Consider the following 17,806-nt stretch of genomic DNA (forward strand, 5'->3'; position numbering starts at 1 on the left):
TCTCACAGCTTTCTTTCGAGTTTCATTTATGCCATGTTTTCTTGCAATCTACTGAGAATACCAAATTGTTTCTTTAAATTTTCTAGTTCCTACTGACCCCCGCCGCCCGGAAATCTGCTCTTGAGAGACTTCTAGATACTGTTTCCTTCCTTGACGGCAACTTTGTGTCCATTTACTATTAGGGTTTCCGAGTTAAGTTCTGTAAACCAACAGGTTGAGTCACCTGATTTTAGCCCCTGTCCAAGTGCGGTGGCCGCAGACAAGCGCAGGAAAATGCGGAGGCCACGTATTTAAAAATATAAAGACCTACCGACGTCCCACTGCGCTGCGGTCGGGCAAAACGTGGTGACGCCACCTCCCGATTCTTCAGCATTTTAAAAATTATGGGTTGCGACACATTTGGGAGTCATAAAAGCAATACAGTGGGTCAGGACCAGAATTTTTTTGAAAAGGCATAGAACACTGAATAGAGTGCGGGACAGGTCATAAAAGTACTTTATGCATGGCGAAATGTTTGCTTTTTAAAATTACATGCGTGAAAATGTGTATTTCTTATGATCTGTCCGAGCCACAAACTCGAGTCCGCGCTCCAGTGTACTCCTCCACCGGAGCGGTTCCGGGCAAATGATACGGCGGCCGGCGCGACGGGGTCTCGCCCGGTGACCGAGGCCACTGGGAAATGGGTCAGCACGCGGAGCATCCTGGGGATCGTAGTCCTGCGTCAGCGCGTGACGCATCCTGGGAATCGTAGTCCTGCGCCAGCGCGTGGAGCATTCTGGAAATCGCAGTCCTGTGTGTCCACCAGCGCTTTAACGCACCCGTGGACGGGGGCGGGGTCTCTCCAGACGACCGGAAGTGGCCGTTGAAGCCACTGTAGACTGGGACGGAGGTAGGCGCTGGGCCAGTTTAGCGGCTCTAGGTTTGGGAATTCCCCCCGGCGCTTCCGGACCAGCTATCGGAGCGTGTGGATCGCTTTGGAGGGAAGCCTACATATCACCATGGCAACCGTCAGCTCTCCGGTCGCGTGACGTCACCCTCCTCGCCCAGCTTGGAAAGGCCTCTGCGGGGGGGAGCGGGGGAGTCCTGGAAGGGGGCGCCCCACGCCGCCTGCAGCTTCAGCGCGGGCGGTTCCGCCCGGATCCGGCGGACGCTTTGTTCTTTTGTTCCGCTCCGGGGCAAGGACGGCGCTGGCCCCGCCCCACCAGGCCACCTTCCAGCTCTCTGCCCCCGCAACAGGTGTGCGTTCCGAGTCCCAGCCCGCAGGGGAGGAAGGTAAGGGGAAGTCCTGTGGGCGCCTCCGGCCAGATTCTCGGGGCCGGGGGGGTGGGGCACCGAGGGTTTTCCTGGTCCTGGGCTGAACCTGCTTTGTTCAGCGGGAGTGCGCTGCCGCCACGGCTGTCTCCGAGGACCTCCTGGCACCACGCAGAACTAGAGGGTTGGTTGTAACGCCTGCTGCTGACCCGCCCCGTGTCTCCTAGGCCGTCCTCAGCGCGGGTGCCGGTGCAGAGTTCTGTCTGGATCCCTGCGCCCCAGACTGAGGACGCACTGGAGGGACGCTGCTTGGGAAACCCTGGCGAGCGGGTTCCAGAGGAACGGGATGAGCTCCTGAGATGGAAGGTAGTGGGGACGACGGAGGTTGTGGGGGTGGGAGGTGGGGGTGTGATGATGGAGGCAAAAGAACAGTCATCACTTGACGATCACATAGTAGTACTTGTCAGCTGGAAGCGGCGGAAGAGGAAATCTTTTTAAGAATCAAGCAGAGACCCGTTTACATCGGAGGGAGAGACTCGGAGGGAGTTACCGCTCCCCGGCTTGGGGGTTGGGGAGACAGGAGGAATGATGCGGAATGCCTGTGATCCTCACATGACTTATGTTTATTACATACTAGAGGCCCGATGCACGAAATTGGTGCAAGAGTAGGCCTTCCTTCCCCCAGCTGCCGGCTGGCAGGCACCAGAGACCCAGGCTTCCCTCGCAGCCCCCGCTTTGTCCAGAAAGTCCTTTGGAAGGACATCAGGTCTAATTAGCATATTACACTTTTATTATTATAGATCAGGTAATCTTTTTTTAAAATATATATTTTATTGATTTTTTACAGAGAGGAAGGGAGAGGGAATAGAGAGTTAGAAACATCGATGAGAGAGAAACATCGATCAGCTGCCTCCTGCACACTCCCTACTGGAGATGTGCACGCGACCAAAGTACATGCCCTTGACCGAACCGAACCTGGGACCCTTGAGTTCTCAGGCTGACGCTCTATCCACTGAGCCAAGGGCTAGATCAGGTAATCTTGAAGTCAGAAAAAGAGTCTTGGCACTAATTCTTTCAATGCAAGAAATAGTTTTTTAAAATATCGTTGGGAGATGGCCATCCGGGGCCGATCCTGTACGAGTGTGGCATTAAACTCTCCATTTTGTGTGCAGACTTTCCCCTCGTCTCTCTTTTTAATCCCTTATTTAGACAGAAGTGCCTGTTCCTTAACTTCTGCATTGATCTTAGTTCTTGGAGTCCCCAAAGCAAAAACTGTTTTCATTCTCACACCGCTGTCCTTCAGGTGCGTCAAATCAGCTATTAAATCCTATTCACAAATTCGTTTCTAAGCAGAATAGCCTCCGTTCCTTTGATGCTTGTTCATGTGATATAGTGAGACCTCTGAAACTCTACGGCAATGACAGCGTGCTTCTTAAAAATGAAACAGTTCAGTGAATGTGCTTTCAAAAATACTAAAAGTATGATGTACTGCTTCTTTCAATTTGGATTATACTTTTGTGGTTTAGTATCAGATTGTATTTGGATTTTAAAAATTAGCGATATTATGCTGTAAACCCTAGATCATTTTTACATAACTTGCAATGAACTAGATTCAGGCCATCTTTGTGTAATAGAATTGTTTTTTTTTATCCCTAATGCCAGAGTTCACATTTGTGATTATTTAATATTTTGGCCAAGAGCTCCAGCTTGTCAGAATAATTAATAATCTTAATTTAGTTATTCATTGTTTTAACTCTCTTTTCCAACTTTATGTAACTAGCAGATTTATTGAATATCCCTTCTATTTCTTCCTACATGTCACCAAACAGATGAGGGTAAGAAAAGAGCTCTGTGACATGTCCCTGTAGACTTTCCTCTGCATTGTCACCGTCTTTACATTCTTTACGTATGGCTATGCAGTCAGTTTGGTTTAACCTAACTATTATCATACAGTCATTTTCTTGCGTTTCTTTAATATCATTAGAAGTCTTAACATTATTTATATTATTTATGTAGGTTGAGCTATACCTTATATTTGTCTCAATTCTTTTATATATATAATTTCAGAGAGGGAGAGAGAGAAACATCAATGATGAGAATCATTGATCAGCTGCTTCCTGCATGCCCCCTGCATAGAGCTGCTATGTCTCCTGGAATTGGTAGAGTGACCTTGGTAGTAGGTGTCTGGTAAGGCCCAGTAGTTCAGCTTCCCCAGTCACCTGAGCTGGGCACTCTAGGTGCATCCCTGTGTGGGCTGTGTGCACAGTCTTGTTGTAGTTGAACCTTGATTGCTGTTGATGTCACTGGGAGGAACTGACCTCCAGGCCAATTGGCTGTGAGGACCAGCTGTGACTACAGTGGGAGAGCTGCTGTGCAGAAAACACCCCTATGGAGTAGGATTTGCTTCAGTGGGGCTTTGGTGCTCACCGAGTCTGCCCCTTGAGTGTGTCGCTTGTGGACATGTAGAGTTGTAATCTGCTATGGTCTGAAGCTGTCCACTGGCTCTGGGGCCTCCGTGGAGGGGCACAGTCAGTCACTGCCTGGGGCCACCCAGCAGGAGCTACGGAGAGATCACCAGGTGGCTGCTATTTGTGTTGGGCTTGGAAGTGCCCATGCGAGGCCCAGCTGTGAAGGAAGGCGGGCTGGTCCTTGTGCCGGGTCTTAGGCCTCTTATTGATAGATTTGGGGCATGCTCATGCCAGCTGCTGCTTGTTTAAGAGGTTTTTTAAAAGTCTGAAGCCTGAGCCAGGACAGACCATTCATATGGAAAAGCCACTGCAAACAGCTTGGGTGGGGCTGCAAATTGGATGGGGCGGGCTCTCAGGGAATCACCAGGGCAGAATGAACAGTGTGCACCATGCTGATGGGAACTCAGCCATGGCTGCCAGTCAGCTCGGCAATGGGGGAGGCCCCAGCACGGAACAATGACCCCTGCGAGCACTGCCATCTGGGAGAAAGCCGCCCCCGAGTTCCTGCCCCGATGCCAGCAGTTGTATTGACCATGTCCATTTAATTGTAGACATTCTTGTAAGTAGTATAAGTCAGTATACACCCCTGTGACATTTGATTTGCATTAATAGCAAAGTTTCAAAAGGCCTGTGAAGACTTTTGGAAAGTAGTCATATTTTTTTACGTAACAGAGGAAGCCCAGAAATATTTTGCCTCACTTAATAGGAACATAGATTGAGTGTGTGATCCATATGGCTGTAAATATCTAGAGACAAAATTGTGAATCTTAAAGTAATGATTTACCTTCTCAAGCTACCAATGAGAGTATCCGGGCCCTCGTCAGCAATTATCTTGATTCTTCTTTGGATTCTGTGAATTAAAGGAAATGGCACAATTCCTGTTATTTTCAAATAGAAAAACAAGTGGACTTGACAGATTGCCGGGAGCAGCTATGTTGGACAGGATTCACTGGTTTCTTCTTCCTTGCCTAGGTCTGCCCTCCCCAGTATCTGCCCTTCTCCAAGGGGGGCATACTAGACTCCCATCAGCCAATTTTCAGGTAAGTTGGGATTTCCTGAAATGCCATTTCAGCCCTTAGAGTGGGATCGTACATTCTTTTGCTGTGGGGTATATTTATCCAAAAACCAATGTTGTGTTTCATTCTGGGCTCCCATCGGATGTACTTCCTAGTTCTGCCTCTCCAGCTTAACTAATGCATTTACCACTTACCTCTTGTTTATTAGTAGTTTGCCATGCTTCATTGTGGCAAGTAAATATTTAAAAGGTGAGATGAATGCTGTGGAAAATAGAGAATGAATAAGATGTAGGTGGACAAATAAGGTCAGAGAGTTGAGGTATATTCTGAGTATGGATAAAGATTATAAACAAAAGTTAACAGATAAGAATTAGCTGGTGTTATATAGGATTCATAAAAAATTGGAGAAGATGATTTATTTTGGCAAATAGTAAACAAATGGTTGAATAAGGTTGGAATATGAAAGGTCGTGTCTAGATAAGAAGTTGAAAGCTTTATTCTATAGACCATTTGTGAACCATTAATTGTTTTTTCCTACCCTCACCAGAGGATATATTTTATTGATTTTTGGGAGAAAAAGAGGAACATCTATATGAGAGAAACATCAATTGGTTGCCTTCCGTACATGCCCCAACCAGGGAAGGAATCTGCAACGTGATTATGTGTCCTGACCGGGAATAGAACCCCCAACCTTTTGGTTTATGTTTTCATATTCATTTTACAAAGGAGGAAATACCAGAATCATTTTTCAGGTAGCCACAGCTTGCCTTATCTGTCAGTATTGCTAACTGTACCCCTTTCTTAGGTAAATGCTTTGTGGTCCAGCAGAAATGTGTTTGGTATTTCAGGAATCAGTGACCTTCAAGGATGTGGTGGTGGACTTTACGCAGGAAGAATGGAAACAGCTGGATCCTGTACAGAGAGATTTGTTCAGGGATGTGACTTTGGAAAATTATACACACCTGGTCTCTATAGGTAAGGATGATGTCTGAGTTAATATCTGGGGGATAAAGGAGGAAGGGGGTTATCTTGTACTTAGGTGAATTTTGCCTTTAAGTTAGAGAACCAAGGATTCCTAATTTTGAAAGGCTTGGAACAGGTTTCTCTCTCCTAGCGAGTAGGACAGACTAATAATTTTTCTGAACCCAGATCAGTTCCCAAATTATACCGTGTCAGGGAATTTGTAACACTGACGCTTGATAAACTAGTCATTCCCATCAGATCAGTCCTGCATGTCCTTTCCTCTTGAGACAAAGTGGTGAAAAGGAATTCTGACTTGGCACGTTTCCCTCACTAGGTGATTGCATACCTTTCTTAGTATCAGTGTGATTCTTTCCCCACTCCCAGTCATGAATCCTTTTTCACACTGCAGCTTTATAACCTTTATATTAGAATACGGTTTCATGGAATGCAATTTAGAAAACTAATATATTTTTAAATAAGAGACTTATTAACTTTGTGCTTATTAACTTTTGTGTTGTTGTTTTTTTGTCTTTGGTGTGTGTATTTAAAAACAAATTTTTTTTTCATCATTTATGCTCCCTATACCTTCCTCCACTTCCACCCCGTCCCCTTCTTCCAAGTTTTATTATGAATTAAAAACAAAGTCTTTAGCTCTAGCTGGTTTGGCTCAGTGGATGGAGCATCGGCCTGCAGACAGGTACCTGTCTTTTTTTTCTTCCTCATGAGCAGGACTCCAAGTTTCCAAACCTGATGTGATTTCCCAGTTAGAGCAAGGGACAGAGCCATGGATTGTGGACTCAGGCATTCCAGTGGGTGGCTCTGGAGGTAAGTAATGGGTCCCGGAGAGGAATGTCATTAACCCAAACCACCAGCCTGGCAAGAGGATCTCATGTCTGAAATGTGGATGTACTTGCTTCCTGTGGAGAAATGGGATGCCACGTGGACTCCCCTATGCTTTGTGAAAACACTGTGTGAACACATATTCTATTTTTATACCCCGCAGAGAAGGTACTCTCCCTGCCTTTATAAGGATTATGTAAAGGTAACCTCTTAACTGGTTCTGGATCCCATCTTTTCCCATCTCCGTTGGGAACCTTAGTTCATAATTATCACTTCACTTTTCAGCCCTTTGCTTTTGGGTTACTGGCTGTATCATTAGTACCTTCAAACAGAAGTAGGTAACCTTAATTTCCAAGTACTTTCATTCAACATGGTTAATCTATTTGGCTACCATCCAATCTGCCTCCTTGCTTCCCATCCACCCTCTGTAGTAGTGATTGCATACCTTTCTTAGTATCAGTGTGATTCTTAATATCAGCTTCTGATTCTGTCACTTTACCAGACTATCCTTGAAATTATACTTTCTTGTAAAGCATTAATTCCCAAACTGCACAGAGAGACCTCTTCAAAGACCAGATCCTGGAAAACGTGCAAACTTAGTCACTCTAGGTAAGGGAGAGCACTCCGGAGAGAATGAGGTGGGAGTGGGGTTCTGTTTGTTGTTGTTAATCTTTATTGTTGAAAGTATCACAAATGTCCTCTTTCCCTCATTCACCTGTCCCCCGCCCCAGGCCTTCCCCACACTATTGTCTGTGTTCGTGGGTTGTGCATATATGCATACAAGTTCTTTGGTTAATCTCTTCCCACCCACCCACCAGAGGTTCTGTCTTATGGAGGAAAAAAAGCATGCCATGTTCAAATGTGGAAAGTGCTATTAGCTTAAATTTTAGCAAGTTAATTACTGGAGGACCACTCACATAGTTTTAAAATACGCAGCTGGGCATTATGAATTTCCAACAGAGTTGCATAGAATGTAACATTTCCCCACTCCCGGTCATGAATGCTTTTTCACACTGCAGCTTTATAACCTTTATATTAGAATACGGTTTCATGGAATGCAATTTAGAAAACTAATATATATTTAAATAAGAGACTTATTAACTTTGTGCTTATTAACTTTTGTGTTGTTGTTTTTTTGTCTTTGGTGTGTGTATTTAAAAACAAATTTTTTTTCATCATTTATGCTCCCTATACCTTCCTCCACTTCCACCCCGTCCCCTTCTTCCAAGTTTTATTATGAATTAAAAACAAAGTCTTTAGCTCTAGCTGGTTTGGCTCAGTGGATAGAGCATCGGCCTGCGGACTGAAGGGCCCCGGGTTCCATTCTGGTCAAGGGCACATGCCCGGGTTGCAGGCTCAATCCCTAGTAAGGGGCGTGCAGGAGGCAGCCAATCAATGATTCTCTCTCATCATTGATGTTTCTATCTCTCTCTCCCTCCTCACCCTCACCCTTCTTCTCTGAAATCAATAAAAAAATATAAGTTAAAAAAAAAGTCTTTAAAAATCCCAACTTGAGCACATATAAAACAATTTAAAAATACTTAAAAAGGTATTGAAAAAAAATCCTAGTGTTTTTTTTAATGCTTTAGTCATTACCAAAAAGAGATTATATTTAGGTAAAAAAATAATACAACCATGTTGCACAGATAATGTAGATAATTCCGGTGGGCAGAAGACCATCACTTGAAGTATTTAGTTCCAGTCTCTTGTTCACTTTTTGTTGCTGGAAGTGAGCCAGTGACGACAGTCTTGGCAAGCTTGCCCTGGTCCTGCCCCCTTCAGCATTTGGAGTAGACTTACCCTTCGCTGGTGACTTGCTGCTTTCATGTCTGTAACTTGATTTATAGTTCTGCAGGCGTCTGTACAGGTCATTGAAGTTGTGTTGGTACCTACACTGAGGTGGGCCCTGGTCCTGGGCCCTGTCTGCATGATTTTTCTTACCCTCTTTCCTGACATCCTTTCTAGGCTGCCTTGTGACCTGGCCCCAGCAGAGTCATGACCACATGCTGATGTGTAGTCTTTCTCACTGGCCCACGGTGTTCCTTTGCTGCTGGTTGTCAACCCCCTCGATTATCACTCAGTGCCCATAGGCTTTCCATGTGGTGAAGTGGTAATGGCTTTGTGCAATCCCTATGGTGCTGTTCAGTCTGGCCTTCTGGAACTTTCTCCGGTCCTTCACTCCTTGCCCACCCCTGGTATTCTGGTAACTTATGTAGAAGACATGACAGTGTGGATAACATAGGTCACATTTTGTTGTCTTCAATTGGAATTCCAACCAGGGCTGGAGATCAGCCACTTCCTTGGCCTTTTCTCCTTTAATAGCATCAGATGCCGTGGTCTCCAGTCCTTCATTGTGAAGTACTTCTAGGAGGGGAGGTCATCTTTATGGCCATCTGCTATACAAATATGCCTTTCTTAGTATCACTTCTGTGGGTGGCTGTTTCCCAAACCCTGTGTTGCTTTGATTGTTTGGTCCCTGCTGGGGAAGCTGCTGTTGTGAACCTGCTGCTCTCACAGGTGGCGCGAGTGCCAGGGGTGGTCTGCCTCGCTGCTTGAGCTTGCAGGGATGACAGTGATAGTCATAGGCTGGGCTGGCAGCTCAGGGGTCAGTCTGCTGTACCCTCCTGTTACCAGGTTTTTTAAACACAGCCTCTTTGTAGCATCTTTTTATTGGTATTAGAGAGAGGAAGGAAGAGAGAGAAACATGGGTGTGAGAATATCCATCGGCTGTTTCCTACACTCCCACTACTGGGGGTTGAGCCTGCAACTTGGGCATGTGCCCTGACTGGAATCAACTGGTGACCTCTTGGTGCATGAGACAATGTTCAACCAACTGAGCCACTCTGGTCAGGGCAAACACAGTCTTTTTTCTTGACTGAATCTGCTGACATTGACTACCCTGCTTCATTTACTTGTCATCTTTCTTTTCTTGGGACTTGACAAACACACCCTAACCCCAGAGTAGAAAGTACAGTCGTGTAACTCTACTTCCTGATTATGTACTTTTCTTTTCGTTTCATCTGTTATTTTCTTTGCTAATACTCTGCCTTCTTTCATTCATATATTTTATTCATCCCATTACCCTATACACTCACCTGTCTTCTTTTCTTACATACATTCCTATGGCTTCAACTATTGTTTTCCTTTATTTTTTGAGTTGATATTTCCTAACCTGTATTTGAATATCTTGGTTATTCTGCTTCTTTTGGTGTCTTCCACCCCCACAAGTACTACTACACTCTCCAATTCTGTTCCTAATTCTCAGAACGCCTAGAGTCAAACTGTTGTCCTCCCCTCTCCCTTAAATTATTTCCTCTACTGTTTACAATTTTCCCATTTTTAACAGTGATATGACTGTTACTTCAGTGTTGCAGGTCAAAATCCATGCAGCCTTAGCCAGGTCTTTTTTGTTTGTTCTGTCCTGAAATCAGAGTTATTAGATTTCTGTTTTGTTGTTCATTGGTGAGAAATCTCAGTTTAGACTACCTCCTCTTAGTCTATTTGTGTCTCCTCTTAGTCATCTCTCTGTCACTCTTTAAATGAACAATTTCCTTAAATGGAGTTCCCTTACGACTTCTTAGAGATGATATATAAAACTGAATTACCCCTAGCCGGCTTGGCTTAGTGGATAGAGCGTCGAACTGCAAACTGAAGGGTCCCAGGTTCGAATCCGGTCAAGGTCACATGCCTGGGTTGTGGGCTTGGTCCCTGGTGGGGGACTTGCAGGAGGCAGCCAATCCAGGATTCTCTCTCATCATGGATGTTTCTATCTCTCTGTCCCTCTTCCTTCCTCTCTGAAATCAATAAAAATATATTTTTAAAAAACTGAATTAGATATTCACTTACTATTTTTATCTTTTATTTAGTTATCATTCTCCTTAGCTCCTTCCAAATTTCTCCTCAAATAATAGGGCTATTTTTGAAAATCCTCAGCATTTCCTGAGGGCTTGAAATTTAACTTCATTAGGTCATTTCCACAACAGCAGTTATTTACTGTTTGTTTTTCACCCCTCTATTCAGAGAATGCTGGCATTATGTTTTCTTTCAGACTGGGTAACAGGACCAGAAACTAACATGTCAGTCCCAGAGCCAGACACTTCTGAAGAGCCATCTCCAGAGGCAGCGGTAGAAAAACACAAAAGTGATGAGTCTTGGAGTTCTAACTCCTCAGAAGCATGGGTATCTGAAGAAAGTCTAGAGAGGCAGCAGGCAAATGACCAGACATTGCTAAAGGAAATAAAAATAACTGAGAAAACAGTACCACATTTGGAGAGAGACCATGTAAATCATGACTTTGAAAAAAGCATCAATATTAGTTCAAACCTAGTACCACAACAGGACGTATCTCCAAAAGAGACGGCTACTAAAACAAGCATCAAACAGAATTTAAAACCAGTTAAAAAAGAGAAATCTTGTAAATGCAATGAGTGTGGGAAAGCTTTTAGTTATTGTTCAGCGCTTATTCGCCATCAGAGAACACATACTGGAGAAAAACCTTACAAGTGCAATGAATGCGAGAAAGCCTTTAGCAGGAGTGAAAACCTTATAAACCATCAAAGAATTCATACTGGAGATAAACCATATAAATGTGATCAGTGTGGAAAAGGCTTCATTGAGGGTCCATCTCTTACTCAACATCAAAGAATTCATACGGGAGAAAAACCCTATAAATGTGATGAATGTGGGAAAGCCTTTAGTCAGAGGACCCATCTTGTTCAGCATCATAGAATTCATACTGGTGAGAAACCATATACTTGTAATGAATGTGGAAAGGCCTTTAGCCAGAGAGGCCACTTTATGGAACATCAGAAAATTCATACGGGAGAAAAACCATTTAAATGCGCTGAATGTGATAAAACCTTCACAAGGAGCACTCACCTTACTCAACATCAAAAAATTCATACTGGAGAGAAAACCTATAAATGTAATGAATGTGGGAAGGCCTTCAATGGGCCCTCGACATTTATCCGTCATCATATGATTCACACTGGTGAAAAGCCGTATGAATGCAATGAATGTGGGAAAGCCTTCAGTCAGCACTCCAACCTCACTCAGCATCAGAAAACGCACACTGGGGAGAAACCTTACGATTGTGCTGAGTGTGGAAAGTCCTTTAGTTACTGGTCATCCCTGGCTCAACATCTGAAAATTCATACTGGAGAAAAACCTTACAAATGCAATGAATGTGGGAAGGCCTTCAGTTATTGCTCATCCCTTACACAGCACCGCAGAATCCACACCAGAGAAAAGCCCTTTGAATGCAGTGAATGCGGGAAGGCTTTCAGTTACCTCTCAAACCTTAATCAGCATCAGAAGACTCATACCCAAGAGAAAGCTTACGAATGTAAGGAATGTGGGAAAGCCTTTATTCGGAGTTCATCTCTTGCTAAACATGAAAGAATTCATACTGGTGAGAAACCCTATCAGTGTCACGAATGTGGGAAAACCTTCAGTTATGGCTCATCCCTTATTCAGCATAGGAAAATACATACTGGAGAAAGACCATACAAGTGTAATGAATGTGGGAGAGCCTTCAACCAGAACATACACCTTACACAACATAAGAGAATTCACACAGGAGCAAAGCCGTATGAGTGTGGTGAGTGTGGCAAAGCCTTTCGACATTGTTCATCTCTTGCTCAGCATCAAAAAACTCACACAGAAGAAAAGCCCTACCAGTGTAATAAATGTGAAAAGGCTTTTAGCCAGAGCTCCCATCTGACGCAGCATGAAAGAATCCACACTGGAGAGAAGCCGTATAAGTGTAATGAATGTGACAAAGCCTTCAGCCGGAGCACCCACCTGACTGAGCACCAGAACACTCACACTGGGGAGAAGCCATACAACTGTCCTGAATGCAGGAAGACTTTCAGCCAGAGCACTTACCTCATTCAGCATCAGAGAGTTCATTCGGGAGAGAAGCCTTTTGGATGTGATGATTGTGGAAAAGCCTTTAGGTATCGCTCTGCTCTCAACAAACATCAGAGGCTGCACCCTGGTATATGACTGTGCTTTGTCCTTTTGTCAAGTACTGAAGAACCAGAATGGACTGAGAAACTGCTTAAATCATTTTAACCTTTTACTGTCACACTATGGAATGGAAGTGCATTGGGCTGAAGTAATCAATTATGCTAAGCAACTTTGTAACATTAGAAAATTCAACTGCTTCAAGCTTCATTTTCCTGTGTGAAATGAGTGGTTTGGAGAAGATGATTTCAAAGGTTGTTTGGAGGTTTATATTCAGTCTACTCATAATATATTCTTGAATAGGATTACTATACATCAGATTTTGCTGTGTTGCATCTAGGATATATTCGTGCATGTTTTTCTAAGAAAGCATTTACACTTCAGCAACTAGGGATCTATTGTGCTCCTGCTCTAATGCATTTAAATTGTTTGAGTAACTGGTTCCTATTTAATAAAAAGAATTATAAAATACCCTCATATTAATAATTCAGTAGCATGTAATGTCTTAGCACAAGTATTGAACTTTCCTATTGTTTTCTAGTATGTCCTAACATTCTAATTTCTTACAACTATTGAGATTCTCTTCTACAGCTTAAACCAGCATTACCTGACCCTAGTGGCATAGTGGAATCGCTTCAGGAACTATACACTATTGCTAAATCGTGCCTGGTATACAGCTTCATAGTTTACATTACAAAAAAAATTCAAATGTTGGGCCACAGATTATATTAAAGTTCTTATAAGTCCTCAAAAGGTATGGACTTGGTGTCTTGATGGCCACCAGCCCCTTTTCTTAGATTATTTCATCCTCTGATTGACTTTCCTTTCCATCTCCATTTCCTCTCACAGGCAAATTTTAAAAGACAACATGTGTTGGGAGAGTAAAGGCAAAAGGTGATATAAAGATGGTGTTGATGGGATGTAAAAGTTAATCACCAGCTGCCCCTCTACCTCCCAAAACTGCATAAAAAGCCATCAACTAGGAACTGAGCAAACACCTATTCCCCAACAGCTCCAAGCTCACGTTTACATTATTTCAGACACCGAGGGTTCGTAACTATAGTCCTTTTTCTATCTTTCGTTGTTACAAAATTTTAATGCAAGATGCTCTGATTAGTTTGCAAGAACAACTAATTCAGACCAGGAAAGACAGAAAACCACTAGCAGCTTAAACACAAACCTTTGCATAACAATGGGAATGGAAAATGAGTATCCTGGTTAGCAAGCATAGCCAGCAATGCACTTTCTTCATGAAAACAAGTACTAACTTGAATTTAGATCCCCAAACTGCTCTATCAGAAAGCATTAACACATTGTTAAAGATCGTGAGCGCATAGTCAGTGTCTTGTAGCACAAACAGTTTCATTGCAGACGACATCAGCGCCTCCGAAGCAGCCGCCCTCCAGTGAAGGAACAGCGCGCTCCCTGCGGCTCCCTCCGGCTCCCTGCGGCTCCCTCGGTCCCGGTGCGACTCGGCTCGCTCCGCCGCCGCCCGCTTCGTCCACGCGTTTCACTGGGTTCCCACCTCCTCAAGAAGTCCGTCCGTAGCCGGAATCCACACGTGAACAAGTTAGCGAACTAATATCTGAAAAGGAGAAGACACCGGCGGGGCGTGTTGGGCAGGGCCCACTCACCGCGCAGATGCGCCGGGGGCAGGCGGGCAGGCAGACCTGGGGTGGGGGAGGCGGGGGAGGCGGGGGGGCCCTGTGCGTGGAGCCTCCCAGCCTGACGCCGCGCCCTCCGGGCTCTTTGGTGCATCTGGCTTCACAGAGGCCCCCCGAGCCTCGCAAAGAATGGGGTTTGGGGGAGGCTGGTGGTTCCATCCCTCGTCTCCTGGGAGCTACCACCCGTGAAAAGGGCGCGCACGACGCGGCCTTGGCTACGGCCGAGAAGGGCCAGGCTCGCCCTCAGCACGCGGGGTCCGGCCCTGGTGCGCCGCCTTCCCGACCGCGGGAGCCCTTCTCCCTCCTCCCGCAGCGCCCCGCCAAGCGCCTGGCCTTGGGCTCCGGGCATCATTGTGGAGAGGTCAGCGGAGCCGCAGTGAAATTTTCTCCTTAAAACAAAGCTGACAGCCCACCCTTCCCATCCCTGATTCCTTCTGACCCCACCTCTTCACCGGAAATCCTTACTATTAGGAGAGCATTGCTTTTCTTTCTTAAAAAAAACATTTTTAAAAGTTGATTTCAGAAAGGAAGGGGTGGGGTGAGGGGGGAGAGAGAGATAGCAGCATCAATGAGAGAGAATCGTGGATCAGCTGCCTCCTGCACACCCCACACTGGGGTTCGAGCCTATCCAACTGTAACCTCTTGGTTCATAGGTCAATGCTCAACCCCTGAGCCACGAGGCTGGCCATACTTTTCTTAAAAATGGGCATTCCCTTTCCAAATGCAATGTAGGCTCTTGCATCTCTACTGAGGAACCGAGGGCGAACCACAACTCATCCTGACCTTGATCTTCTAGCCCAGTGGTCGGCAAACTCATTAGTCAACAGAGCCAAAAATATCAACAGTACGATTAAAATTTCTTTTGAGAGCCAAATTTTTTAAACTTAAACTATATAGGTAGGTACATTGTTATTAACTTAATTAGGGTACTCCTACGGCTTAGGAAGAGCCACACTCAAGGGGCCAAAGAGCCGCATGTGGCTCGCGAGCCGCAGTTTGCCGACCACGGTTCTAGCCAATTCCTCCGGTGCCACGCGGACATTTCAGCTTGCCTATCTGATTGTCTCCTGCAAGTTCTCCTGACTCATTTTTGACCCCCAACAGTTATCTATATTATAAAAACCCAGTGGCCCTAACACCATAATGACCAAAGACGGGTCACCAGGAGGCTGCGTGCACAGCACGAGGTGCATGTAGGGGAGCAGGGTTGCATGCGAGGCGAGGTGTGCGGGGGTGGGTGGGGACTTGACTCTGGGTCCGGTGGAGCTGGAGGAGTCTGGGGTCCCAGGTCTCACGCGATTTCCCCTGGGTTTGGGTCTCGCATGATTTCGTGCACTGGGTCACTAGTCCTATATAGAAGGCTAATATTCCTATATAGAAGGCTAATATTCCTATATAAAAGGCTAATAGTCCTATATAAAAGGCTAATATTCCTATATAAAAGGCTAAAATTCCTATATAAAAGGCTAATATGCAAATGCACCAATCGGAGGAGAGACTGGTTGTTATGCGCACTGACTACCAGGGGGCAGACCAACGCAGGGGCTGCCCCCTGGTGGTCAGTGTGCTCCCATAGGGGGAGCACAGCTCAGCCAGAAGCTGGGTTCACCGCTGGTGAGCACAGTGGCGGTGGCGGGAGCCTCTCCCATCTCCCAGGCAGCACTAAGGATGTCCCACTGAGGCTCCCGGACACAAGAGGGTGCAGGCCTGGCTGAGGGACCCCCGGGGGGCACAAATGTGGTGGTGCTGTGTCCAGCTTTGCCAAGAACATGCCTTTCAGCTGGAAATAGGGAACACAAGAGTCCTTCCACTGGGTTGACTGAGGAGTCAGAATTTCTCATTTATTTAGGCTCTTGCAGTAAAATCCAGTTGCGTAGTTTATGGGAACTTGTTTTCCTGCCAGGTTGGCTGGCCTATATTCTTGCAGCCCAGATCCTATGTTAGTATATCATCAGGGCTCTTCTCTCTTTATTACAGCAGTACTACCTCCTAGGGAGGTTTTGGGAATTTGTGAGAGTTTTCTGGTTGTCATGCTGGTTGAGGGCCAGGGATGGTGGACATTCCTGCAAAACAAAGAATGTCCCTTATCTGGCCAGACTTTCATAAAAGCTGTTACCTGACACTACGTGACATGTAAACACAAGGTATTCTGCACAGTTTTGCTATGTATTGGAAGGCCCAGGAAACATACTTCTTTTTCTTTGCATGTCCTCCCAGGACTGAAGGAGGTGCCACAGCGCGCAGTCTTCCGGGGACAAGGGAGGAGCTGCCCTTCCCCACGTCTCTCCCGTGGCCCTCCAGTCACCCATGAACCGACTAGGAGAAAGGATTTTCAGCCCAAAGTAAAGGCCTTGGTGAGCCCGGGAGAGGCATCTGGGATTGGGGGCCAGGACGGATGGGGTCAGAGAGTCCACGCAGATGAAAAGGGCACCAGCGTCTTGCGCACCTGGAACCCCGGAGCTGCCCTCACTCTGGGGGGACCAGCTGCGAGCAGAATCAGGCCATTTACGGAATCAGGCCACTTCAAGTTCACGCACATATTTCTGAAGAAGAAGATGGAATGAATCCATACAATCCATTTTAAGAAACAAAGTAAACTGATTTTTAAAAAAATATATATTTTATTGATTTTTTACAGAGAGGAAGGGAGAGAGAGTTAGATACATCAGCTGCCTCCTGCACACCCCCTACTGGGGATGTGCCTGCAACCAATGTACATGCACTTGACTGGAATCGAACCCGGGACCCTTTAGTCCGCAGGCCGACGCTCTATCCACTGAGCCAAACCAGTCAGGGCCAAAGTAAACTGATTTACAAAACTGGCTACAAAAAAGAAAATAAACCAAAATAGCTACAAAAATATGCTGAATGAAGACTAGTCTACTATAAAAACAATAAAACACTCTTTTCTAAATCCTCCTTAAAATCAGAAAATAGATCGTTTTAAAGGGGAAAATAGACGAACAAGTTGGATACAATTATGGTAGAGAAACCAAATAACCGATTTTTATGCGAATACATAAGGTCTCATTGAATTTGAGGCTCAATTTCTCACTAAGCCAGGATCAACCAGGTGACTAACATTCTCGAAGTTTTATAGCCAAATAACGTTTAAAGATGACGAAAAAAGTTCCTTCTAATGACAATACAATTGGCACGAACTGAGTCCCACTCTTTCAAGAAAGGTCGTTGGAGAATGCGTTCCCTTTGAAGCCCACTCGGTCCCAAAGCAGGTGAAGCCGTGTCCGCGTCTTTGCTCCCATCCAGGCGCTCGGCGGCTGCGCCCGGCGGGCCGCGCCGGTGAATGGCGAGGTGACGGAGCTCGGGAAGGAGGTGCCTTCGGGGGCTCCGGCTCTGGGTGGGGAGAGGAGGCCCCGCCTGACCCAGAGGACCAGCCAGGACCGAGGGGCTGTGTCTCCTTTCCGGCGGCACTTGCCTTCCTGCAACCAGCAGGTGCCAGTCCTCTGCCAGGGGGCCAAGCTCCCGGCCTCCCCCCGGGTCGCCTCCCACGCGCGCCCTCTGAGCCGGGCGGGGCCCCGGAGGCCTCTCCCCACCCCGAGCCGGAGCCCCGGAAGGCACCGCTGGTCCCGAGCTCAGCCACGTCGCCATCTCGCCACGCGCGGCCCCACCCGGCGCA

General features: G+C 45.9%; 1 protein-coding gene across 3 annotated transcripts; it reads left to right on the forward strand.

Annotated features, from left to right (window-relative positions):
• Positions 1-874: 874 nt before the first annotated feature.
• On the forward strand, positions 875-13,214 carry ZNF184 (zinc finger protein 184). 3 transcript variants are annotated; one of them, XM_070396359.1, is made up of 6 exons: positions 875-1,272; positions 1,479-1,617; positions 4,692-4,759; positions 5,584-5,710; positions 6,428-6,523; positions 10,587-13,214. In XM_070396359.1, exons 2-6 carry the CDS (start codon positions 1,611-1,613, stop codon positions 12,542-12,544), a joined length of 2,256 nt encoding a protein of 751 aa, XP_070252460.1. In that variant the 5' UTR covers positions 875-1,272; positions 1,479-1,610; the 3' UTR covers positions 12,545-13,214. The 3 variants fall into 3 exon arrangements, with proteins under 3 accessions (XP_070252460.1, XP_070252461.1, XP_070252463.1); XM_070396360.1 differs by lacking the exons at positions 875-1,272; positions 1,479-1,617; positions 4,692-4,759; positions 5,584-5,710 and having other exon boundaries at positions 5,721-6,523; positions 10,559-13,214; XM_070396362.1 differs by lacking the exons at positions 875-1,272; positions 1,479-1,617; positions 4,692-4,759; positions 5,584-5,710; positions 6,428-6,523 and adding an exon at positions 6,560-7,147.
• The last annotated feature ends 4,592 nt before the right edge of the window (positions 13,215-17,806 follow it).

The sequence above is a fragment of the Myotis yumanensis genome, unplaced genomic scaffold (genome assembly GCF_028538775.1).
Source record: "Myotis yumanensis isolate MYYU_CA2020_CCGP unplaced genomic scaffold, mMyoYum1.0.hap1 SCAF_17, whole genome shotgun sequence".
NCBI classification, from domain to species: Eukaryota; Metazoa; Chordata; class Mammalia; order Chiroptera; family Vespertilionidae; genus Myotis; species Myotis yumanensis.

Bases quoted from the DNA above. Each gene is read 5' to 3' on its own strand.
- ZNF184 (XM_070396359.1), top strand. The intron at 4,760-5,583 runs GTAAGTTGGGAT...TTGGTATTTCAG, and splicing joins TCCCATCAGCCAATTTTCAG to GAATCAGTGACCTTCAAGGA. The intron at 5,711-6,427 runs GTAAGGATGATG...CCTCATGAGCAG, and splicing joins TACACACCTGGTCTCTATAG to GACTCCAAGTTTCCAAACCT.